Below are 24978 nucleotides of genomic sequence, written 5' to 3'. Positions count from 1 at the left end.
TTCTCCTATGCAGTGTGTAGAGGAGTCTGTTTTGTTTCAGTTTTTTCCCATGAATTGTTTTCTTAATTATCTGGCTGACGTTCACCTCTTTGTCGAGCCTGCGCGAGCACCCTCTGTTCCTGCTGGACTGTGTTAGAGCTGTGTTAAACATATAGTACTTCCAGTAGCGGTGATAAAATATTCAGAGCGGGAACGGATAGAAGAGGCATTAGTGTTGAAAATCAATGATTCCCAAAAGGTTTTGGATGGTGCACAACAAAGACAGATTTATGTTGTCATGGAAATGAGCATCTGTGAACTGTACGCGTGATCAAAGGACTGATGTTACCAAGAAGAAGGATTTTTTTTCCCACCTGACAGCCAAGTATCTCAATCTGGAAAAAAAACCCTCACCATAATTTCCCATCGTATCACATTTCAAGTCACTGTATATCAACTATCTTGGGTGCACCAAAGGAAAGCAGTACATCAAGGATCATCATTTATGTCTCTCCAATGAATCTGCATGTACACAGTGAGAAAAACCTATGAGAGTAGCTTCAAATCTATTATTTATAAATGTCTATTTTATCTATCAGTGAGTGATGTCCTATCAAACCTTTCAAAGCCAAATGTCAATATGTGTTTGCCAACTTTTCTAAGCAGCTTTGAGACATGAACACCCCCCACTTACACACATTTCCACTACAGACATAGTGCTGGTGGCATCATGCGTGGCTCGTGCTATCCTCCAGATATCTAGTCTTGTGATTTTTTGGTAGCATTCCTGTAGAAATGTGGTCTTTCTGTACCATGGAAGTTCAATAAAGACACAACACTGGCGTTTTAGCTCTGCCTCTATCTGTTTATTTCTATGCATTTTGAATAAATTCCCTCGGGAGCTGTGTGATCTGCAATGCTTTATGGGAAGGACAAAGCTTACAATGTGTTTCTTTTTAATAGCTTCCGCTCTTTTTTGATCTTTTTCTCCCTGAAGTGAACATTTAGTCCACCGGCTTGGCATTAAAAAGTACTACATGTGCCAATCAGGTTTTTACCAGCGAGGAGCAGCTGAAAAGGGGGGCGAAGAATAAGGCAGCTTGTGTCTGAAGCCTTTACTTATCTCCTCACCTCATATGGATTCCTCTCGCTTCAGAAAGATTAACAGCAAGCTAAGCAAGATTTCCCTCTGTGTACAGTTTTTCAAACAAATGTCAATAAAATCAAGGCGGGCTCCAGAGGAGAAGTGCCACCGGTGTCCATTGAGATTCTCCAACAGTCTGCTGCATGGCCTCTGTTTCCATTGCCTCTGGGCATTTTTATTGATCAATCAAACTAATTGATTGGCTTTGTTCCACTCAGAAATTTTAATGACCGTCTAGTTATGAGACACATACCAACAGACGGCTGCAGCAATCTGTAGCCGTGACAGACAAACAACAAACACTAATGCAGAAGTTAGGTGTGAACTCGCGGATGCAGAGTCATCGCTCACATGTTCAATAATAAACACGCACCATTTTCTCTCAACATTACACATTCACCAGCTAACCCTCTGTCACTAACAAACACTTGAAAGGTGAACAGCTGTTAGAAATCACAGCTCCAATCTGGTGAGACCAACTGTGAACCAATGAAGCTCAATCACACTGACTGGAATTAACACTCCTATTTATAGAGGTGGGCAATGTTGTATGCAGGGTTAAATGAAACAGGACCATCATTTCCATGTCTATCTCCCTCTCACTGCTGCTGCTGGTCAGATAATTGCCACCATTAATGTCACGCAGGATGAAGAGTGGAGAATTAGAAAAAAAAAGAATCAAAGTAGTGAGAGACGGGTGGGGCAGGCATGATGAAGGTAGTTCTGTCTGCATGATGGAGGTACAAGGGTGGCTGGCAATTCCAACAGGCAATTTTGACATTGAAATAGAAGCTCTGGGCAAAACAAAGGCATATGAAATATGAATGCGCATGGTGTGTGTGTGTGTGTGGGTATGTGCGTGTGTGTAGCCATGCTGGTTGTGCACAGGGGAAGCCTCAGCTCTATAATACATTAGTCTCTTTAGGGACATGCCCTAATTAATGGCTTGACCTCCTAACGGGTAGCCCCCTTCTGCGAGTTAACATTTAGCTGTGCACCCTCCAGAGATGCACTTTGAAGTGCATTTAATAAAAGAAGTTGACAGTGACATTAATAAGAGAGTCAGGGTAAGTAAGTACAGGGCTTCGTTTTATTTCCCGACAATTTATATTCTGATTTTATACATGTCTCAACTCAGCAGAGAGAAAAATAATACAAAGCAACATAAAAATTAATCTAAACCCAAAAGAACATTTTTTAAACCAATAGAGATACACACATACACATCAAATACACTGATCCTGTTTCTGGTCAAAGGCAACTGACTCCTGCTGGATAATTTTCTGTCATCATGTACTGTATTACAAGTGACGCATGTATATATATATGTGTGTGTTTGTATACACTGACAGTCTGCTATTACCTACTGCAAGAGTGGATGTCACACCTGTCATTTTCCATCAGCCGGTGTGTGATTCTGAATCCATCAAGGTGAGATTTGGTGACAAGAAAAGTTCCCATGAAGCCTCCTGGTTTTATTGTGAATAGTGTGTGTGTGACAAGGGTGTCTGTGAACATCCGTTTGTTCGTCAACATGTCCATGTGCTCGTTAATCAGTGATAGTGTCCATCAGTGCCTTGTCTCCACATCTCAGTCCTTTGTTTTTAGTTGGACTTGGACCAGATCTTCCCACTGCCGCGCAGCCTGAAAGGGAAAAAAACCAGTATGAAACACTGCATTGGGTCTTTGTTTGGTATTTATCAAAATACTGTAATGATTCACATGTTTACTTTCCACTTGCACGACTAAACCAGTATATCACTGATGCAACCTCGGTGCAACAGTGTCTTTGTGATAACATGTCTAATGTCAGTATTTGGTATTTCTGCATTGAAATTGATCTCACAGGATTTTCTTTTTCCACAAATGAAAAATTATTTTTGCAAAGAACCTATTTCTAATAATACCCGCTGCACTATCAGTCCCGTCCTTTAAATAGCTTTTATAAAGAAATGGTGTCAAAACTCGTTTTTAATTTAGGGATTGAGGTTAAGCTATCATTATTTTGGATTTCAAGTGGATCTTCATTTGAATGAAGTGCGCTGAAAGATGAAAATTATAGAGCTCTGTGCTTCATCAAAATATGACAGGCAGCCAGAAAATAATCACTGGTTTGTGTTCGGTGGCAACAACATAAACAGCAGATGAGCAAAGCATCTCTTCTGATCACTGGAGGGGGGAACGGTTCTCTCAGAGGGAGAGCACGTGGGGCATTTGTATATCCAGTGACATTTTACAATCCAGGACAGATGTGAAATTAGCCATCGGTAATTGGGCTGGATGGAAGCAGAACAGGAAGAGAGACCCTGAAAACAGGGTTAGAATAGTGCTGCAAAACACTGATGTGGTAATAAAGCTACTTCATGCAGACACACGTTCACACACAGACGAACCACTTACAACGGCAGCTGGCTTTTTAATGTTTATTGAAAAATAGAAACATAGCGGTTTCATGTTGAATTAACTTCCTCTCTCTACAAGAACACTGGACTAATGGCTTAAATTGAATGTTTGAAGTATTCTTTGTAGTGCTCTGTTTATAGCTAGGTACATTTGTATTTATAAAGCATTCTTCGAAAAACCACAGTACCAAAGTGTTTTACGAAACAAAAGCAGCAATAAAAGAAACTTAATGGAAAAAAACACCACATGCAGCCTTTTTGTTCAATTTTGTGTCTTGCAGGATAAATAGCATTTCTTCCGGGAAAAAACCTTGATTTACAGGCGCACAAACAATTCTGACTAAAACATAATTTCAGTAAATTATTCTACATGGCCAAACATATTTTATGTGTTCAATTTCTGAGATGTTTCGCTATGCTTTATGAATGCAATTTCTATGCAAGCTCTTGCTGATTCCTTTTATTTTAAAAAGCCAAAACATCCAGAGAACATCATTCATGCATTTTTGTGTTGCCTTGTGCCGAGTTGCTGGGTGTTGCCACGCACTTCCACGCAGCAATACAAAAGGTTGCATCTCAGTACTCACCCTTTCACCTTTGAACTTTTTTTGCCTGGTTGCCGTGGTTCCTGAGAGGAGGCGGGGTCTCGTGGCTCTGCAGGCTGATCTGCGTCCTGATTGGAGGCGGCTCCAGCAGGGGCGGGGCCTGACGACGGAGAGGCGGCGCTTGCCTTTAACGTTTTCTGTAGGTTTGAGACCTAAAAAGGTAAAAGTGACGACAGATTCAAAATTAAAGAGGGGGGTAGAGTTGAAAGACATGTTCACAATTTTTCAAGTCGGTGGTATTCAGTGTTGGGCAAGTTACTCAGGAAGTGTTCAGTCACTTTTTACTCCTTTGTAAAAAAGTAATAATATTACTTTACTATGAGATACTTTACACATGAGATACTATGAGACCAGTGATGTAACTGGCTGAGAAAGTAATCACCGCACCTGCTCACCACACATCAATATTCTCCTTAACCCAGCAGTTTCATTCGTTGATCTGCTGAGCCAGAATAGAGCCAAAATTGCGCTTGGCCTTTATTATTCAAGATTGAACTGAGGATGCAAAATATTCATCTGAATCAGACCTGTCTCTTCTTCTCCCTCAGGTTACAGTCACACATGTGCCTGAGGTGGTATTTGCCTGAAAGTTTACCAAGTTCAACTTGACGTGATGCAAAGATGCACACTGACCTGCCGCGCGACACGACACATAAATTGCGTTCTGGTAAAGCAGCATTACTTGGATTAATAACTGCAATATATTTATTGATTAGGAAATTGTTATCCCTTACACTACTCATTATTGGGGTATGAGATCATATTACAGTAACAGTGGTTATATAACAATAGTCAGGTTGGTGGATGAATTCATACAGCAGCATGTTATTACTTTAAAGTGTTTATGAACACTATGCTGTATGAGCTCACCCTCAAACAAAATGCAAAAAAAAAAAAAAAATGGAAATATGCAGTCAGGAGGAAACTAAAAGATCACAAGTGGCTGGAAGCATAACAACAGAGACGCTGAAGAGTGAATAGTCACATTTACTTTTGTTTTTCTGGGGGGAAACACTTAAAGAACTGAAGGCTGAAGAGATGAGGGACTAACCTCTGTTTCCACTTGGACTTTGACCTTCAACTGGCTCTCTCTGTATTGGTTTGCCCTCGAGACCTGCTCTTCAATACCACACAGCACTGCCTCACAACCTGTGCACCTGAGAGAGAGGAGAAAGGCATGGAGGGAGTTAGAAAGCTGATAGCTGAGACATAACGTGTGTGCACGGACACAGAGAGGGGTAACTGACCACTCCTGCAGCGTGTTGACTATGGTTGGCAGCTCGTTGGGGCCGAGGTCACGACCCACGCTGCAGTCTACCTCCACCTGCTGGTTCCTCTGGTCCAGTTTGCCTTGGATGATATCACAGTACACGGCGTCTATCAGCAGGTCCTCCAGCTCCCTCACATTCTTCAGCTCAAGCTGCTGCAGAAGCAGTGAGTACGGCAGGCACTGAGGGGGGAAAAGGACATGAAGAGACTTTATACTTTCTCTTATTTTTTAACTAAGGTATACAGGCAGATCATTTGATTCCATTTTAACGGTTTGATGGAAAATTCCAAAAGATGTTATATGTAAAATTGCCTATTTGTCTAAATGTCACTGCCAGAGAAAGGTGAAAAGGAGAGTTTTGAATTTAACAATTTTTCCCTGGGCAATTAGAGAGGTCACACCTACATGCGGGGAATAGCATTGACATATTCAGGAGAAAAACAGGGGCAGGAGTGAAAGGAGCATTGGTAGTAGAAAGTGAGATTAAGTTTATAAAAAAGAAGAAGAAAAAGGACAGAGCTGGTGAGAATAATGAATCAATTATTTATCAGGAGCAGAGAAAGAAAAGGGCAGGAGATGTGCAGTATGGTTAGACGGTGCAAATGAGAGATACCTTAATAAAAGAACATTAAATACTTTATCAGGCACATTGAGGGAAGGGTAAAAAGTCTTAAATGACATGAGCAGTATTGGCAGTGCTGGTAACCTCTTTCATGAGAAGCGTGAGACTCCAAGGCTTGTTGGTTTCTGTAATTCTAATTTAGCTGATATAAACCAGCCACAGGCTGAAAGGGGACATATCAAGTTCATTTTCAGTTTCATTCTTGTATTTTGGGTTTCCACTAAAACATGTTTTCATGCTTTAATATTCAAAAAACAATTTCATTTTTTGTCATACTCACTGTCTGTTTTTTACATGAGAAAAGGATCGAGGAGGAGAAGTAAGGGCTCCGTTATATTTCATTAGAAACATAATATTATTTTGTGGTACAGACGCTTTTTATGCAGGTCAATCCACATACATATACGGATATATGGAAGATTCATCTTGAAAAATCAGATATAAGTATTTCGCGTCTTCAAAGCTCGAAGTGGGCAGGTACCCAGGAATACGCAGCATGCTACCAGCACTTCCACATTTTACTCTTTGGCGTGCCTTTACTTTTCTTGCACAGCAGCACTTCTCACAAGTTGCTGTTACTCTTTTCTGCCCTCTCCCTATCATGTTCTCAGGGCAATTAATAATACATTGATTAAAACTAAGCTTTTTGAATCACATGTTTTCTGATCTAGACAGCCCACAGAAGAAACTGAGAAACTGGGTTGACTTGTTTCACAGTTTTGGGGTTGGTAGACACTCCACATACCCAAATGTATGCACACACTGAAAAGTGAGCGAACCTAACAGAAAATTATTTTAAAAAATTGGATTTCATGCCACATTTAAAAATAGAATTACTAACACATTTTTAACAACTTGCTCGATGAAGCCTACATCAATATGGTGGCTGCAGAAATTATATATGTTTTCTGTTTTTTTAAGGCAAACACAACATTACTCAATTAATTGGCACTTTCCTGTGAAAACTGCAGCGAGAAAAGAATGAACCAGTACCTTGAGGTTGGATGCCAGGCTGATGATGGACAGATGGCGGAGTTTATTTCTCTGAGCGGGAGTCAACTCTGGAAGAGAGGCTGCTCTCTCTACATCAGCATGCAAGAAAGAAAAAAAAAAAAAAAGAGAGACACACAATGGGAAAGATGTACCAGAGTAAGTGTCACTTGCTGAGGGTCAAACAGTCACATATAATCGAGGCACTACTTATTACTTTGAAGTATAATGTTATACAGGGACATGCAGGTGAGTGTGGGGCTCTTTAAGCAGCCTGAGAACAGAGTCGGGAAGAAGTCTGTCCCCAGCGACTATGTCTCCCGCTGCCATGCTCCCCTGGTGACAGGACTGACACCCTCCGAGAAGGCAGCTCTGACAGCTCCTCTAAGGGCTCCACTACACTGCTCTATGAAACCAAATGTGCTTCCTGTCGGCGTGACTCCAAAGGGAAGGGAACAATAAAGTAGGCTACATTTTTTTCCCAGGCTATTGGTTGATGTTCAGCATAAAATTAGACATAATTAACATTCCACTTCTTGTTGAAGCTTCCCGACCCATTACACAGACGGCAAATTGAGTCACAAAAGATTAGTTTACTGTCCATTGGTGGCGGCACTGCTGCAACACACACAATCATCAGCCATCACAACACTGAAAAGTTGCCCAAACAGATAAAAGCACACCGGTAATTTTGTCTGCGAGTGTCTCAGGTGAGGGTGTTTAAAGCGTGCGTCAGGGTACCTGACTTGCAACAAAGAAAATACATCTAATAAGTAAAGAGTTGCAGGGACGCCCTATTACTTATTTACACTGTGCTGCATCTGCAATACCTTTGTAGTCACAGTAGGTTCCATAGGCAAAGAGGTTGAGGAGCTGGTACATTGGTGCATGAGGGCCATTCTCCATCTGTGGCGTAGAGGGAAGATGAGGGGAAAGAAAAAAATGATGTGGCAGAACACAGAAGTAATGAGACTCTCTGCGTGAAAACTGTGCAACTGCAATGTGAGTCCTGCTGAGATTCTTTGAGAGTAAGGCTGCATTCACCACATTGTGCAGCGGGGTGGGTCACTTAAATGGCCCATTTTTGTGACACTATGCTGATGGTATGCCAGGTTATAAGTGATTGTCTGTCCGCATCGACAGTTTAAAAAAACATTTACTTTTAATAACTAACCAGGATGCGAGGCCCATCAAAACTGTGGGTTTTAAATTTGTGCACAAGGCCAAATTGAGTGACTACATTGTGTTTTGGTCATCCGTGCTGCTCCTCTCCCAGAGGTCGTCTTTTGGTCTGATCCGTCTCCAGAGATGCTTTATAATCGGACTTCAGATCCCTATTCAATATATTTAGTTTCCTTATTGTTGAATGTCTATAGCTGCTGTGCTGATTTGATGAGCGTGAAGATCAGAAAGATATCGACATTGAAAAGAGGACACTTTTGGAAATGCATCATCCCCCAAGAGGAAGACTGTTTATAAATAAGTATCGTAAAAAGCCAATGTTATCAGCCCAACTACAAATCAGTAATAGAACGATCTTGTGTGTGGAAGATTTTTAAATGTAAAAGTCCTCCGAGGTAAACAAATAGCTAGCTGAGGAAAACCGAGAGGTCAAGCTTTGTGCTGAAGCTGTGTTGCCGTATGCATTTTGCAGCAATGCTGCTTTGTCTTCCCTTTCACCTACACAGAACCTTGGTGCAGTCCTTTAGAATCAAAAACAAATGCAATTTAACTGTTCAGTGCAGGGAGAGGGACACAAATCCTTAGTAAATATCTCCCCCGGTGTGGCTTTCCTCCATCCTTTTCAGGGCCTTTCTTGAAAGAATGGAACAATGGTGCAGCACGATCTTACTCTACTTTAAAAGCAGCATATCACTTCCAAAATAGGGTGTTAATTACGTATTCTCATGCAAATTAAAACGTACAATATACGTAACATGTTGGTCGTGTACTTTTTGAAACTGATAGCAGCATCATACTCAGGAACTCTATTTATAGATGTGTTGATTGGGAGGTTAGTCGTGACTTTAATTACATCATTGATGCACAAATGTTTACAAAAATCCACATGCATAGATGCTAAATGTGGTCCAATGTGGTTAGGAAATACACTTGTGTTGATGCTGCACTATTACTGTGTTCACATGCATCACTGACCCGTCTGAATGTGCTTAGGTTGATCAGATTCTCAGTGTGTCCTGGATAAATTAACACCTGTGAGATTTACTATCTAGTTGTGATTAAGATGGCTTGATTTCATGCCAGGTCTGAAAAGGTCTCTAAAGACACAAAGGGTGAGGAAGATGAAGTGCGGGAGGGTGTTTACCTCTCTGACATTAGGCAGCTCCAGGATGTCAGAGAAGACGTAGAGGCCCGGGGTCTCCAGCAGAGAGCTGACAGCCTGGGCCAGTGCTGGGCCTGACAGAGATTGGAGCTGCTCCACCTCCATCTGATGCCAGGGAACACAGGAGACAAAGAGGTTAGCATGTTAGACAAAAGTACTACAGAGAGACACACATAAGAGCAGTAGAGTTATGAAAAATGTCCAGATAAAAATCAAGGAAATTACATTTCTGTTAACGCCTCTGCTCTGCCGTCTGAAAAATGGCACTGAGGGACACCATATCACAATCTGCCATAAACACTATCAATGAACACTAGGACTACACAGGATGTAGGTCTCTTTGTCATGCACAGTAGCAAAGTGCTCATGACCGCAGCACACTTAACCCTCAAATCACCTGAAGAGCTACTCAGACAGTGGAGGAGTAGCTGCACTGGGTAGCACCAATGCCGGCAACAAGGGTAATGAATGCAAAGAACAAGCCATCTTTATTCATCAAAAACAATTCCCTGCATACACGATGCAGATGCACTTTAGACAACACCAGAATAATTAGCTGCCAGTAATCTGACTGTGTCTCAAACAAATATTTAGTCTCCAGGAAGTGAATTCCGAAAAAAGAGCAAAAACACAAAACAGGAACATTCCCCAATTCTGTACTTTGGCCTGACTCTGCCTTTGTAATCCAGAAGCTTCATAAAAAAAATTACCCAAATATTTAAAAAATATCTATTTGTGTGTTCCTTCCAATTCAAAAGTGCCTTAACTGGCAGATATCCCGATCTGAGGAGCTGTCCTGTTGACTTTAAAGGGATATTTTAAGATATCTTAATCCCAGCAGACACATCTTGGGACACAGGCGAAGTATAGTTTTACATATGCATGATAAATTATTGCAATTGCATCAGACTGTTTTTTTATAACCTGAGGCCATTCCCTAAAATTAATGCAACAGAGTCTGGATATCAACTGCTGAGCTCAAACTAGTCTGACTGGTTATTATTCATCACCGTCAGTGCAGAGGGTGCTGAAACAATATATTCTCCTAAATCTGATGCATTTAGATGTACACATGCACATCTAAATGTGAGGTGTAAAGAGTAAACCCAAGTCGCCTTGTTTTAAAGAGCATATTCTCAAGCAAGCTGAACAGATGAGCGGGCATGTTTTGCAGCCAAACAAATGTCACTGTCTCAGACACAGTATCCTTCCTTTGATTTCAGGATTTTATTTTAGAGTAAAATCAATCTTGATTGGATCCATCTGCGTATTTCTATTTAATTCAAAAGGAGGACAGAGCTGGCTGCATAACAGTGAGAGATGGCTGGAGGAATATGTGGATCTGCTCAATATGCAGGATGCAGCTGTTCACATAGAGTACCGGAGATATAAAAAAAAAAAATACCAACGGATAAAATAGAAAAAAATGCTTATATTATTCAAAATAACTGAAAATAACTTATATAGTGATAATTCAAAGGATCCAAAAGCTCAAAAGGGACACATAGTAACTCATTGTGATAAATTGTTTTGCCACACAATAATGACTACACTCTTCTCAATTCATTAGGCCTGTTATGGTGATCAATGTTTAATTGTGAATCATGCAAACATAATTGTCAACAAAGACAAATTGTACAAAAAAACAACTGTACCTTCTGTTCTCTTTGTATGGTACAGCTTGCACCAAAATATTCAGCGTTTGTTTTTGCTATTATTTTTGCTTGATTGTTATTTGTATTGATGCAGGACGAGTTGGATTCAAAGTAGAGTAAGAGAAAAGAACAGAATAAAACATTTCATATAATAATAAAAAAGGTACAAAGCGGAAGGGACATTTTTTATTTAAATTGGATTTGCAGGAGCTAAGCTCCCACTGCTGTACAGTATATCACATCATATACCTCCTAAAACAAAACTTAATTGAACAGACTCTCAGCTAAGAAGTAGTTCAACCATCTTTCCCATAATCTTTTTCTGGATGTGCAACGATTAATCGATTAGTTGTCAACAAATAAATTGATTGCCAACTATTTTGCTAATTGAATAATGGGTTTGAGAATTTTTTTTATATGACCTTTAGAGAATAAATAAAGAAGCAAACAACTATCTACAACTATAAATACAGACACAGTGTGTGTTGTTATTCATGCTTCTCCTTGCTTTGTTGATATAGCCGGGCCAGCAGCATGTGCATGTTCCTCCATGAGAGCGAGTGAGTTAGGAGTTCTCTGAGAGAATATGGCCCCTAAACTTTGGGGAAATGAGGAGAAATGAATTCACAACACATCCTGCAGTGGATGGAATGATGCAGCCTTTCACTCAGTGTAAACAATGCTTCATTGTAGAGTTGAAACAAGCTGATTCTTAAAATACTGTGTAATACTGTATAACAGTCTGGTGTAAGATGACCTTAATAATGAAGCTATTGAAGAGAAAATGAAAACATAAAAATGTATGTTAAGGTCTTGTCAGTGGTGATAAGTATTGCAATGACCCAGTCAAGTGAAAGCGCTGTTACTTTAAAGATGACTAGAGTTACCCGGCAACAGATGAATGGCTCCTCAAACAAGTCAAGCTGCAGTTAACATCAGTCTTAAATGTCATCACTTCACCGTTTTATCATAATAGCATCTGAATTCTTGAGTTATTGCCAAAAACATGTTTTGTGAGGACACAGCGACATTTGAGGCAAATTTGAAAAATAACATCCCTCCAGGTGTTCCTGAGATATTGTGTTCTAGAGAATGAGAGATGGATGAACGGGGAGACCACAGATGTGCAGACGGAGGGATGGACGTACAGATGTACGAACAGACAGATGGAGAACAACCTGAAAACAGAATGCCTTTTGCCACAGCTGTTGAAAGCTCTGAGGTATAAAAAAAGCCAAAACTTCATAGGAGCATGAGCAAAGTTGAACCCACTTGAAAATGATATCTCAGCATCAGTCAGAGTCTCTGTTACTTATTTTATAAATAAATAAATAAATAAAGGATAACATGGCTGTTATGTGTTCAAATTATATTATTGTGAGATTCAAGTATGAAGAATGGGCCGATATCAAGGCTGAAAACAAACAATAATTGTCATTATTGATCAAGCAGTCAATTGTCTTCCATTATTTGGTGGGGCATTTAAACAAATCAGCTAGAAAAGTGTCAAAAATATCACAATTTTCCCAGAGGTCAAGCAATCCCTTTGGATAATCAGGACATATTTTGACTGTTCAATTAATCCAATAATAATCTCAGCACTAACTTAATGGATATTAAAGACTTGTTGGATTTCTGTTGCTCACAAAGGGAACAGCATTTATACAGAGCAATGCACGTGATTGCAAATGTGGTGAAGTAAATTTAATGAATTTTAAAAATACACAAAAACAACAATATTTTCAGTAACACACATAAACACGTGTTTACATCTCCATCCCTGGGACTGTGGTGACGTTACTGTGTGGAGGCTCAGAGCCAACAGACTGGTGGAGGACACCGGCACATACACATATTCACAGTGTCATGACAGCATTTAAAGTCACATTTAAATCACAAAAGTGTTGTTTTAGGATCATGAAGCAGCCAGACTCTCTCCTGTTGTAATGCTAGCTTCACACCGGCTAACGTCAAAGCTAACTACTGCCCCGTCAAGAGACATCAATACACATGACAGATAAAGTGCTTAATGTACAAAACATATGTGTCATTTCAGGGTACAAGTTGGTTTCTATGTCACGAGTTCTCCTTAAAGTGTATGTTAGCTGTTATTCGGTCTCAATGTGTCACGCTAGCTCAGATGCTAACAGCTAACCGACCGAAGGCTTCACTTCTCCGTTGACGTTAGGCCTCAGTTCACTTTAAGCCTTTCTAGTAATATAAATCATACAACTACACTGCGTATGTAACTATGAAGTAAAATACGCAAATAAACACGTCTGCTAAAGTGTTACATATGACGTTGTGTGTCCAAATGTACCTTGTTGTGTTGGTTTCTAGCAGATAGCCCTCCTCTCGATTGTTCAGTTCCGCTGTTAGCGAACGTACGTCAACAAAGCGACGTAAGCGTTGATTGGACGGTAAAAGCGAAGTGGGCGGGACGAGTGCAGCTGTCAATCAGGATCTGTATCGGCGGATCCGAGAGAACAGCGCCATCTAGCGGTGATGTGGTTTACACTGGGAACAGTCGAGATCAATAGGTCGCTCAGCTGCGGTGAACACACTGGAGGTCAGAAGTACCAAGATAAATCTGAGGGGGGTCACAGATCGATTTAGGGGAGAGCATTTGTCTTCTTTATTGTTTCTGTCTGTGAAGTGAAATACTTTCAAGTCCACACTAAGGCCATAATATGGGACGAGGGGTCAAGACAAGTAGACTTAGTTTTAAGTGGTCACAAGCTAAATATATTTTGAGTATACAGTCTATGGTTGTGAGCCTTTTTTTCAATTCAGTAGGGGGATGCAGTGACATCAATGGCCAGTCTTCAACCTGCACCCTGTTTGTGAGTTGTGTGGAAATGTCAGAAGAAAAGGGGGGACACAAGGTAGACTATTCAAAAATAGAAATGTTTTAATGACATACATTTAGTCTCCAAAGTCTAAATGCTGTTATAATTCATCTTAGAGGAGCCAATACAATATTTATAGCATTCAAAAAGCGACAAACACCTTTAAGCTAAGTAAAGATATAGAGCAGAAAATGAAGTTACCCTCTGTGTGTGTGTTGTTATGCATGCTTCTCCTTGATTACACTTGTCTTATAGCACCTTCCCCTATTCATCTAATATGTGTCCAGTTTTATCTAGTGTGGGATATATTTTTTGTTATAATGCTTATCAATCAATGTATTAAGTTTTAGTAAGAAATTGCCTTTTTTACAACTTACTTTTTGTTTTCATTGCTTTTATTCTATAATGTCTATATCACGGGCCTGAGCTACTTCTCTGTGAGTGTGTGCTGGTCAGCCAACAGCAGAGATTTTGATTAGTATATCTCTGTGAGAAGCTCCTGTTCAGTCATTTTGACCAAGAAACTAAACTTAGAGACACGAGATGAGACAGTGTTGTCTTTTTATAATACAACTCCAAATATGGTTAAAGGAAAAGAGTTATTGATACAATTAAGTATGGAACTGACGCAGGCAACACAAAAGGAAGGTGATACTCTGAAATTAGTGAGTTGGCTAATGAACCCACCCTCGGCTTGCTGTATTATTTTTGATGCACATGTAAATCTATTATTGCATTGAACTATATTAGAATCAGGGTGTTTTATTGACATTGAAAACAGTATCTATCTAATTAAGAAATATTGCCGTAGTTTAACTACGATCGGCAGGCTTAATGTCTCACCATATTGAGGCAATCAAAATGCTCCCACTCTCTTATTATTCAGCTTTAAAGGGAAGACAATGTTAAAACAGAATAAAGAATGATATTTCTGAATTAGTTTGCAGCTTAGTTTTGAACAGATATCATCCAAAGATTAACAGCAGAGGCCGAAATTTCTATAACACAGTGACAGTATTTGTGGCATTCAGCTTTGCAACATGAAGACCTTTTTCTAATTTGAGAGCTTGATGACCTGACATTCAAAGCTGAATTCAATATTAGGCTTATTAATTATAAATTGGCACCTTTCAAAAAAATGTTGGGGTTTTTTTATGTTATATTGAACTACTCTATCTAAAATTTGCACAATACTAACATGCATATTCTCTTTTAATGTAATGTTTTCCTTTTAGATTAACTTGGAAAAAAGAATGCAGTTTTAAAATACCCCCCATGTTGTATCTCAATTTAACAGATATATAGCAACCATACCTTCAGTAAAAAAGAAATATATATATATATATATCCTGTGTGCATATGTTTTATGTCTCAAGAATGACCTTTTGGTCAGAATTTTGTTTTCTGTAATCCTGTAACAGTCTCAAAACCCTGTGTAGTTCCAGACCTCCCAGTTCTGCAGTATTTTCAGTAGTATTGGGATTTAGTTGAGCTGAATGACATCCATCTGGCAGATCCGTTTATAAATGTGTTCACAAGGAACATCAAACCATGACTTTGCATGGCTGTCTAAGGTGGCACAGTCCTCTCCATGTTCCCCTCCTGACTGATGGTTATTTGGCTCTGAGCTCCACTGATCCCAGTATCTGTGACAGACGGAGAGAGGAGGAAGCATGGATTGATAGGGTAAGCTATAAATAACAACTGTGAACATCTCTGACAAACGTGAAAAACAAGCCCACCGCGCCCAAGCCTGTGATTCATTCATGACATTTTTTGGTCTCTCTTATCTGAGGTTTTGATACAGGAATGGAAATGTTGCGTGTATTTCTATCTTTTGATGTTGCAAATGTGATTTTATTTTTTTGTATCTATAGGCCAGGTAAAAGAGGCAGCTTATTTTGCTTTGGATGGTTTAGGTTTTTCAAAATTTTGAATGAATGCCGGATAACAACTTTAATATAAAACTTAAACAATTTTTTTTTACTGCATTAAATATTAAATCCAATTTACTTGCGTTGCAGTGTTGTGTTGTCCACCCATCTCCATTCTCCTTCCTCCTCTATGTCAGACAGGCCGATCCAGAAGTGGTAATCAAATCCTTCCAGATTCTTGACTTCTTTTTCCAGAGCGTCCTGAAAGTAAACAAACACAAATTTGTTAGTACATCATTGACATAATGCATTATTTAGTGCAAAACCCTAAATTCTTATCCCATACATATATTTTTATTTTAACTCTAAGACTGTGTCTTAACACTTTGACCGTCCTTATTTAGAAGGGAAGACCAAACGCAATGTGTTAATTTTTAAATTATATTCATTTTAAACTAAACACACATCTCTTACTCTTTAAAGAGCCAATGTGTAATTCTTTGAACATATACATTTAAGACATATTAACATACTAGACCTTTTACATAGCAGACATAAAAAAGTGTTAATAATAACATTAATAATGGCACCACTCTATTCACGTGTTCCAATAAGTCATGATGACAGTGTGACAGTGAGCCAGCATGTACGATATCAGGTCCCCGAAACTGAAGCAGCTAAATAGAATTCCTCCATCATCTATTTCATTATCTACAACTGTGCTTTTCCTGCTAAGAAAAGTCAAAATGTCCTGTTGCATTGGGTCACTGAACTCAATGTTTACAAAGGCTGATGAAAGTGTACTTTGTCCCGCCCCTAAAAAAGGTGCAACACAGCGAAAAGGGGGAGTCAGTCTGGTGTCAGTCAAGCACCCACACAGTCCTGATTAGAGGTTTAATACTCTTATACAGCCTATGGTTTGATCAGACAAATAAAGTGTAAATCACCTAGGTAAGCAGGGCTAACAGGGATATAGGCCTCAGACTTTTGTGTTTGGATTATGTACGTTATTGTTTGCTTGTCACAGTAGGAAAAGCATAAGTACTGAAAATTAAGGCTAATCAGTTTCAGGATCCTTTTATTGTGCTTGCTGGTTCACTGTCACGCTGTCAAGGCTTACTGAGATACTTGAATAAAAACAGAACAATGGTCAAAATGTCTGCTATGAAAAAAGCATATTCAGTTTGTAACTAAAATCTAACTTCCTAACTTAAACTATGCCTTTACAAAAGTAAAGACCAGAGAAGTGACCTTGGCTTGCAAAGATGTCTTCATGTTTCCTGTCTGTTTCCATGTTCACACACACACACACACACACACACACACACACACACACACACACACACACACACACACACACACACACACACACACACACACACACACACACACACACACACACACACACACACACACACACACACACACACACTTTCCTGCGGACAGTACTCAGTAAACAACACAGCTTGCCCGTCAGCGGGGCTCTGCAGGTGTTCATTTCTGTCTCTGAAGTTTGCTGTTACCATGTGATGAGTTCAGTTCAGCTCATACGTACTCACACACACACACGCGCACACACACACACACACACACACACACACACACACACACACACACACACACACACACACACACACACACACACACACACACACACACACACACACACACACACACACACACACACACACACACACACACTCACATGCTGTTCCATGGTGTGCAGTATGGTAAGATGGCTGCCCATATCTGCACAGCTATCTCTGCTCTTCAGCCAGTCCAGCTTGTCATTGCTGATGTAGTAACACTGATCCCCGACATGAAACCATCCTACAGGACACTCCCTGCACTGCTTAACTATTGATGAGATAGAGAGGGCAAGGTAATAAAAGAGAATGAGGGTTAACAGTAAATCAAGGACAGCAGGAAATGAGATTGTGTGCATGTTTGATCCACATCCTGCCACCTGTCTTTGAGCAGCTCTGTCCCAGGGCGGTGTAGTCATCACACAGCTGGATGTAACGTCTCTGCACCGAGTTCAGTTTAAAACCCAGAGATGAGGAGTCCAGGGGAGCAGCTGGCACCGGCCTGCCAATCACTGACAAGGAAGGAAGGATGGTAGGAAGGAAGGAAGGAAGGAAGGAAGGAAGGAAGGAAGGATGGATGGATAGATGGATGGATGGATAGATAGACAGACAAATAGATAGATAGATAGACAGATAGATAGATAGATAGATAGATAGATAGATAGATAGATAGATAGATAGATAGATAGATAGATAGATAGATAGATAGATAGATAGATAGATAGATAGATAGATAGATAGATAGATAAAATAATCCTTTATTAGTCCCGCCGCGGGGAAATTTGCAGGATTACAGCAGCATAGGGTAAAGTGCACACAAGATACATAGTAAAAGAAAAACAAGATACATAGTAAAAGAAAAACAAGATAAAAGAAAAATGAAAATTAAATAAAAAACAAGTATTATAAATAAGCAATAAAAAACAGTAGAAATCAACAATAACTGAAATATTATATTTCCAGACAGAAAAAAAACTAAACTATTATAACTATAATTGCACAGTGTATTTGTATTGCACAGGTTTTTAGTGTCATGTGTCATGTGGTCTGCTGGGAGCAGAGTTGGTTGTGTAGTCTGACAGCAGCAGGAAGGAAGGACCTGCGGTACCTCTCCTTCACACACCGGGGGTGAAGCAGCCGGTGGCTGAAGGAGCTGCACAGAGCTGCCAGGGTGTCCCGCATGGGGTGAGAGGTGTTGTTCATTAGGGATGATAGCTTGGCCATCATCCTCCTGTCTCCCACCACCTCCACCGTATCCAGTGGACACCCCAGCACACTGCTGGCCTTCCTGACAAGCTTATTTAGTCTCTTCTTGTCAGCTGTCGAGATGCTGTACCAAATGTAATGCAAATGTATCCTGTAAATGTTGAGCTATTTCAGTCTGGACCAAAGTGGTGGACCGACATCGCCACTCACAAAAGCGGGACTTAAAAAAAAGTCATACTGTTTTGTTTTCACCCGCCACTGACTTCTCCCTCTACAAACATGAATCTCCTCTGTACAGACTGTGAATCTTGGATTTTACTGCTGCTGTTACTGGAGATAATTGAGTTTATATAAGCTCCCTTGCGGCTGTAAAAAAAATTACCATTTACAATATGAACTTTCTCTGGTTTCATTGCCAGATATTTTTCCACATTTGTGTTTCCTCCGTTTATGTTGCCAGTTCTCCTTTGCCTATTAAAACATATTTCTCTAATGTTTTCTAAGAAGAGTAATTGATATAATATAAGTCGTGAGTAGAGATAATAATTAAGATATGTATTTATGTGGCTTTTATTAAAAAATACTGTCAAAGGGACAGGGGCCATCTCAGGATGAAACCTAATGAAAAAAAGTATTGTTACTGATCAGGTTCAGAGGAAAAGAGAGTCAAGACACTCAGTTTCCTTTTATAGTGTTTTATCTGAATAAACCGTAAGCTGAAAGTTTTGCTGTGGTTAAAAACCAATGAAACTAATGATGTATATTACCACTTTCTGGCAAGCCTGCTGATATCAAACAGATTCAGGTGTGGATGAGGTTAAAACTGTTTTTTTAAATTGTCCTCATATATATGTGTGAAATTACTTTTTTGCATGGCAGATGCTCTTTAGAGTGCAGCTAAAAGAGCAAATAAAGAGTCTACCCAAGTGAAAACTTTTATTTTGCCCAGAAAAGTAATATTTAACTGCTAGGAATATTGGCTGATTTGTCATGATACAGTATATAATGTGTGCATCTATGCCATATTTACAAGGTATAATTAAATAATTTTTCTTACAATATGTTCTAATAGAAAGTATTCGATGTTTCTTTGTATCTCCTCTTGTTGCAAGTCATCATTTTCAGATACTAAAATTGTGCTCAATAGCTTCTGTGCTTCTGTCTATAAGTGTGTGTGTGTGTGTGTGTGTGTGTGTGTGTGTGTGTGTGTGTGTGTGTGTGTGTGTGTGTGTGTGTGTGTGTGTGTGTGTGTGTGTGTGTGTGTGTGTGTGTGTGTGGTAATAGATCAAGCACATCCCCAGTGGTGTTTGTTTTAAATGAGAGTGTGTCCTCACAAGTACATTATCAGGCTGAGCTGCCAGAGCCTGTTGGCCCTGCAGGAGAAATATTTCACAATTATGGACTTTTGTGCTTTTTCTATTACATGACCCTCACCGGACTGAGGGGAGCGCTTTATCTTTGTTATTGCCAATTATAGGTGTCCAAAAGCGCACTGAGCTGAAATAAAGAGAGAATAATCAGCGAGAGTGAGTCTCACATAGAGAGAGAGACAGACGGGCGGATATACATACTCCGACTGGAGGGAAGCCTGTTTATACTTACAGAGCACAGTGAGTATGATGTTGGCGGCGATGGAGGCCAAAAAGCCAATAAGTATCAGGAGAGCAGTCCGACTCCTCAAACACTCAATGCCCCGCTTCAGTCCCTGGGAACCTGATTAGACACAAAACATGGAAGCTGTCAATTCACCATTTTTAATCCCCTGGTGAAGCCCAGAGTGCAGCCTCTGAGCAGACAGTTTGACCAGAGTTTAGCTTGATAAGTTTTACTATTCCCAAAAGATAACACTGTAGGTCTGCTGAAAGTAAGCACTTTAACCATCAACTGAAAAAGTACTCGTAAGCAGCATCTTACTATCATATACTATATTGTTCAGCTAGAGCAGATTTTTTATCTATTGTATATTGTTTTGTTTTACAACAATGCATCATATTCCATAATATGAAGAAAATGTTTTGTTTGTTTAATCATAATCTTTAAAGTCACAAGCAGCTAAAAATGCCATATAAATCTAGTAAAGTAGAAATTGCAATATTCCCCTCTCAAATGTTGTGGAGTGGAAGTATAAAGTAAGTTAAAATAGAAATAATCAAGTCAAATTAAAGTTGAGTCAATGTACCAGATGTTATACAGTAGATAAAACCACATAACATAATTTAAAATAGACAGAATCAGCTCCATTTTAACCACCTAGGACATTCAAATTCTTACATACTCATGGATTAGTGATAGTAATTCCCTTGTTTAATAGTTTTTATATATAACAAGGATAAAGCCTATGCTACTGCTTAGTGAGAACTTTTACTTTTATGCTTTCAGAAAATGTTGCTGATAATACATAGACAGTACATTTCCTTAAGTAAAAGTTCAATGCAAGACTTTTAATGTGGGATTTATTTACATACATACACAAGTATATTTACTTTTACTTCAATACATAATCAGAATACTTCTTTCACTACTGTTATTGAGTTCAATAAGTATACAATTTCCCCATGAAATATAGGCAAGTGAAGTAGAGTTTCCACTACAAAAAAGAAAAGTAAAGTATTTTAGAATTGTCTGAGTAATTGTACTTATGTGTACATGATATTTCACCACCGGCTCTTAGACACATGAAATCTGTCAATATCTTTGACACATAAACACATAATACCGTTGTTTTGTTCGAGAATGAGCGTGTTCCCTCCAGGGGTCGGCTCCTCTGTGAACTCCTGCAGGCTGCTGTAGTTTTCTCTCTCCTCCATGGCTTTGATGCCCTTGTTAACACTCTGTCTCACTCTCTCTTTGTACTGTACCTCCTCCGGTCCCTAAAGGCTTTGGTATCTCCTCTCCCAAGCAGCAATATTTCTCCTTCAAAATTAGATTTGTCGCTGCTGGTTGATTTATCAAGGCAGGTCCCCTCTACCCACAACACTGCTGCAGTGCTATAACAAATGTGCTCAGTTAAACTGTCCTGTACCTACAACTAAATAACGTCAGCTCTTTCTGGGAAAGAGAAGACTGTGTTAATCCAAAGTTGGAGAGTCGTTCCTCACTTTGTTTGCTCTGTGTGGTGTATTTCTGCTTGTTGCTGTGGAGTTTCACTGTCAACTTGCCCACGTATTGCATAATCCCAGAAGTTTCCTCACTCTCTAGCTCTGTTTGGAGAGAAGCACTGATCCTGGATCTGATAGTTCTGTGATAGATAACACCGCACATCTTGTGGGTGTGTGAGTCAGAACAGAAAAAAAAACATTGAGTACTTTCAACTTCCTGACATTCATTTAAAAAAAAAAAAAAAAAAAAAGAATTCTGGGTCTGGGATCTGGGACAAGATTGTGACGGAAAAGCAGCTGGGAACTGTGTGTGTGTGTGTGTGCGTGTGCGTGTGTGTGTGTGTGTGTTGTAAAGAAAATAGGGCCGAATCAAGTAGAAAGTCCACAGATTCATAAGAATTTGTGGTGATGGTGCAACCACACATTTTTTAGCACAGTAGTCACTGAAAGACACGCAGACATGAACAACACTAAATAATCCTCCTCTGCTTTAATTAGTCTGGTTTGAATAACAAAACTTCATGAAGAAGAATAGCTGACAATGGCTGTAGGAATTAGGTGCCAAGAAAAAAATATTAATTAAACCCATAAACATGTTGACAGTCTGTTGAAGCAACAGAGTGGGCATCTGGTGTGTGTGTGTGTGTGTGTGTGTGTGTGTGTGTGTGTGTGTGTGTGTGTGTGTGTGTGTGTGTGTGTGTGTGTGTGTGTGTGTGTGTGTGTGTGTGTGTGTGTGTGTGTGTGTTACTGCTTGTGTGTTTGTGTGTGCGTGGTGTAGAGGTGATATTGTTGCAGCTGCTCTACTAACGAAGAGAATACAAATAACTCTCAACACACAGACACATGGCCACACACTGCGCTGAATAATGCTAAGTCGTACTTTTTATACCTCCATCTTTGCCAACTTTTTAAAGAAAGTATTCGTCTTTCCACCCCAGTTTGCATGCCAGAGCTCCTTCATGAAATGTTTGTTTATCTGATCCAATATGGCAGGTCATCAATGGGGCAGGGCCACAATATATGACACCATCTGAGTACATGTTGCGGTAATCATGGACTTTCCAATCGGTCCTAAGATTTGTGCAATCTGTACTTTCTGTCCCTGGCTCTATAAAACACCCAGAGAGCAGAGAGAGAAAGTCAAAGTTTGTGATCATCTATGAGCCTATGGACATGATGAGCCTCATCAAAAAGAAAGGTAAGTGCACCAGTGGCGTAAGGTAGTTATGATGGGCCCCAGTGCAAAGTAGGAAAGGAATCTAGTTTAGGGAGCTTTGTTGCTGTTTCCTCCTCTTATTTTTTGAACAGGCGTATTTCTGAGGTGGCAATCTGAATTTCTCGTGAGGGCCTGTTCCTCCGGAGGGCCTGCTCTATGGGCCCCCCAAACTCGCGGGCCCCACTGCCAGCACTGATTATATTAACCTCACTAGTGCGTTCATATATTTGGATCTGAATTTACACTAATGTTGTATATGCTTTTGGTGTCTTCAGAGACCCTGAGCATCAGGCGACACACTGTCCTCTACGTTCTCATTGGCCTGTTGGTGTCTGGAGCTTCCTGTCAAGCTGCAGACACTCCAGAGGAAGAGGTGTCCTCTCTGAGGCTTAAACTAAACTTGTTGATGAACCGCTACGGACTGCTGTGTAACCAATTCTCCAACCTGGCAACCAACTGCTCAGCTCCAGGTACTGTACTTTGCTCTTTCAGGCTCCGGCAGATGGATGTGGAGTAAAGTTTCCCTTTAGTTAAGCAGGCTTTGTTTGTTTAGGTAATACAGTCTTTCTCCCACAGTGATCAACTGCACCGAGTGCCCTGACGGGTGGCTTCGCGTAGGGGATCAATGCTTCCTCCTCAGCACTGACAGGGATGACTATTTCAAAAGTGCAAATAAGTGTACAGAGATAGGCGGCCATCTTGCCATCTTGACCACAAAAGAACAGCATGTAAGAGTTTCTGTGCATGTTTTTTCCTCTGTATTGTAATATATATTTGTTGATTGTCACAAAATAATCACAATTCATTTTGGATGCCATACCTTTTTAGGAAGCCATGGAACAAGAAGGTAAAAGGATCGGAGGGATATACATATACTACTGGATCGGACTGTCTGACATTGAGAATGAAGGAGACTGGAAATGGGTGGACAACTCAAAACTTAAAACACCGTATGTATGAAACAACTAAAATGAAATAAGACAATAACATAAAAATATAATTTAGGCACTATAAATACTGTCCATAAACAAACAAAAAATATAATAAAAATCAATCACCTGAAAAAGGTTAAATGATTAAAAATATTGTGTGGCACCAGCCTAGCTTCAGGTTGAAGGATTCACACTTTTATTTACAATTAATACAAAGGTGTTAAAGACATATTTCATAGTTTTAATGTTGCCCTCGTGTATTTAGTTTAGGTCTTAAATACTTTTAAGTATTAAGTACAGCTGAGACATTTGGGAATTACATTAGTTTTACAGGTATTTAGTCATAAACCAAAGAATTGGGCAAATTGTAATTTTTACCTGATGATGATTTATGAAAAGTGAGGGCATTGCCAAAGTCATTCAGCAATCAGTCCAAAAAATGTTGCACACAAAATCTCATGTTGGTGCTAGAAGGAAAAGTCAGGGTGTTGGCCAAGTCAGTAGGATTCATCCTCTTGGGACCATGATTGACTTTGTGAAATTTGTATCAAAACAAATTTGTTGCCTAAATAGGCCCTTTTCCTAAAGAATTCAATACATGCTTGAAAAGTACTTAGTTTATTCATATAATTTGTTCAAGTTCACTTTCTGAGAAAAGGTCTAATGGATATTTGAGTTGTGACCGTGAGTTATTAAAGGTAATTACATTTTATTCAAGAGTCATCATCATTAGCGGAGGCAGCTTATCCAGAAACAGTAAAGATTCCCTCTCATGAATGGACATCGGTCATACAAACACGTCATCAGTCCCCACCCCTTCAAATGGCAAATTATTTAACGTGCCCCTTAAAGAGATTAACAAAAAATAATTACATTTTATTTTGCACTAAGAAATAATCTGATTTCACTTTGGCACACAATGATGTTTTCGTGGTCTTTGTAGATTTTGGGACGTGTTGAATTCAGAGCCTGGCAACACCCTGTCCGGTGGTCTGGAAGGAGAGGACTGTGCGGTGGTGAACAGCAACACTCAGACCTGGTCCGATGTTCCCTGTTCCTTCACGTATCCCAGAATCTGTCAGATGGACGCCCTCCCACTCCAGTGAGACTCAGCACACCACTGCAGGACCATCACTCAATCCAGTGTCTATTATCTTTGGAATTTGATCTACAAATAAACAATTATCTAAAGATAAGACCTGTTTT

The 24978-nt window shown here is 39.7% G+C and overlaps 3 protein-coding genes across 4 annotated transcripts; 1 reads left to right on the top strand and 2 right to left on the bottom strand.

Moving 5' to 3' along the window:
• Positions 1-2191: 2191 nt before the first annotated feature.
• Positions 2192-13795, bottom strand: cops7a (COP9 constitutive photomorphogenic homolog subunit 7A). Its single transcript, XM_054621663.1, has 8 exons — positions 13332-13795; positions 9339-9461; positions 7843-7918; positions 7016-7104; positions 5378-5580; positions 5182-5287; positions 4113-4282; positions 2192-2767 (listed from the first exon to the last, which is right to left on the bottom strand). The coding sequence occupies exons 2-8, from the start codon at positions 9459-9461 to the stop codon at positions 2728-2730; spliced, it is 807 nt and encodes a 268-aa protein (XP_054477638.1). The 5' UTR covers positions 13332-13795; the 3' UTR covers positions 2192-2727.
• Positions 13796-13899: 104 nt separating this feature from the next.
• Positions 13900-21669, bottom strand: LOC129109567 (C-type lectin domain family 4 member E-like). 2 transcript variants are annotated; one of them, XM_054621667.1, is made up of 6 exons: positions 21243-21664; positions 20129-20239; positions 17701-17832; positions 17440-17591; positions 15874-15995; positions 13900-15506 (listed from the first exon to the last, which is right to left on the bottom strand). In XM_054621667.1, the coding sequence occupies exons 1-6, from the start codon at positions 21331-21333 to the stop codon at positions 15344-15346; spliced, it is 771 nt and encodes a 256-aa protein (XP_054477642.1). In that variant the 5' UTR covers positions 21334-21664; the 3' UTR covers positions 13900-15343. The 2 variants fall into 2 exon arrangements, with proteins under 2 accessions (XP_054477642.1, XP_054477643.1); XM_054621668.1 differs by having other exon boundaries at positions 15343-15506; positions 15878-15995; positions 21243-21669.
• A 1045-nt stretch (positions 21670-22714) lies between these two features.
• LOC129109577 (perlucin-like protein) lies at positions 22715-24968 on the top strand. Its single transcript, XM_054621680.1, has 5 exons — positions 22715-22822; positions 23116-23310; positions 23417-23568; positions 23669-23790; positions 24716-24968. Exons 1-5 carry the CDS (start codon positions 22792-22794, stop codon positions 24876-24878), a joined length of 663 nt encoding a protein of 220 aa, XP_054477655.1. The 5' UTR covers positions 22715-22791; the 3' UTR covers positions 24879-24968.
• The last annotated feature ends 10 nt before the right edge of the window (positions 24969-24978 follow it).

The sequence above is a fragment of the Anoplopoma fimbria genome, chromosome 20 (genome assembly GCF_027596085.1).
Source record: "Anoplopoma fimbria isolate UVic2021 breed Golden Eagle Sablefish chromosome 20, Afim_UVic_2022, whole genome shotgun sequence".
NCBI lineage: Eukaryota > Metazoa > Chordata > Actinopteri > Perciformes > Anoplopomatidae > Anoplopoma > Anoplopoma fimbria.
This window is presented reverse-complemented; position numbering and strand designations above follow the sequence as displayed.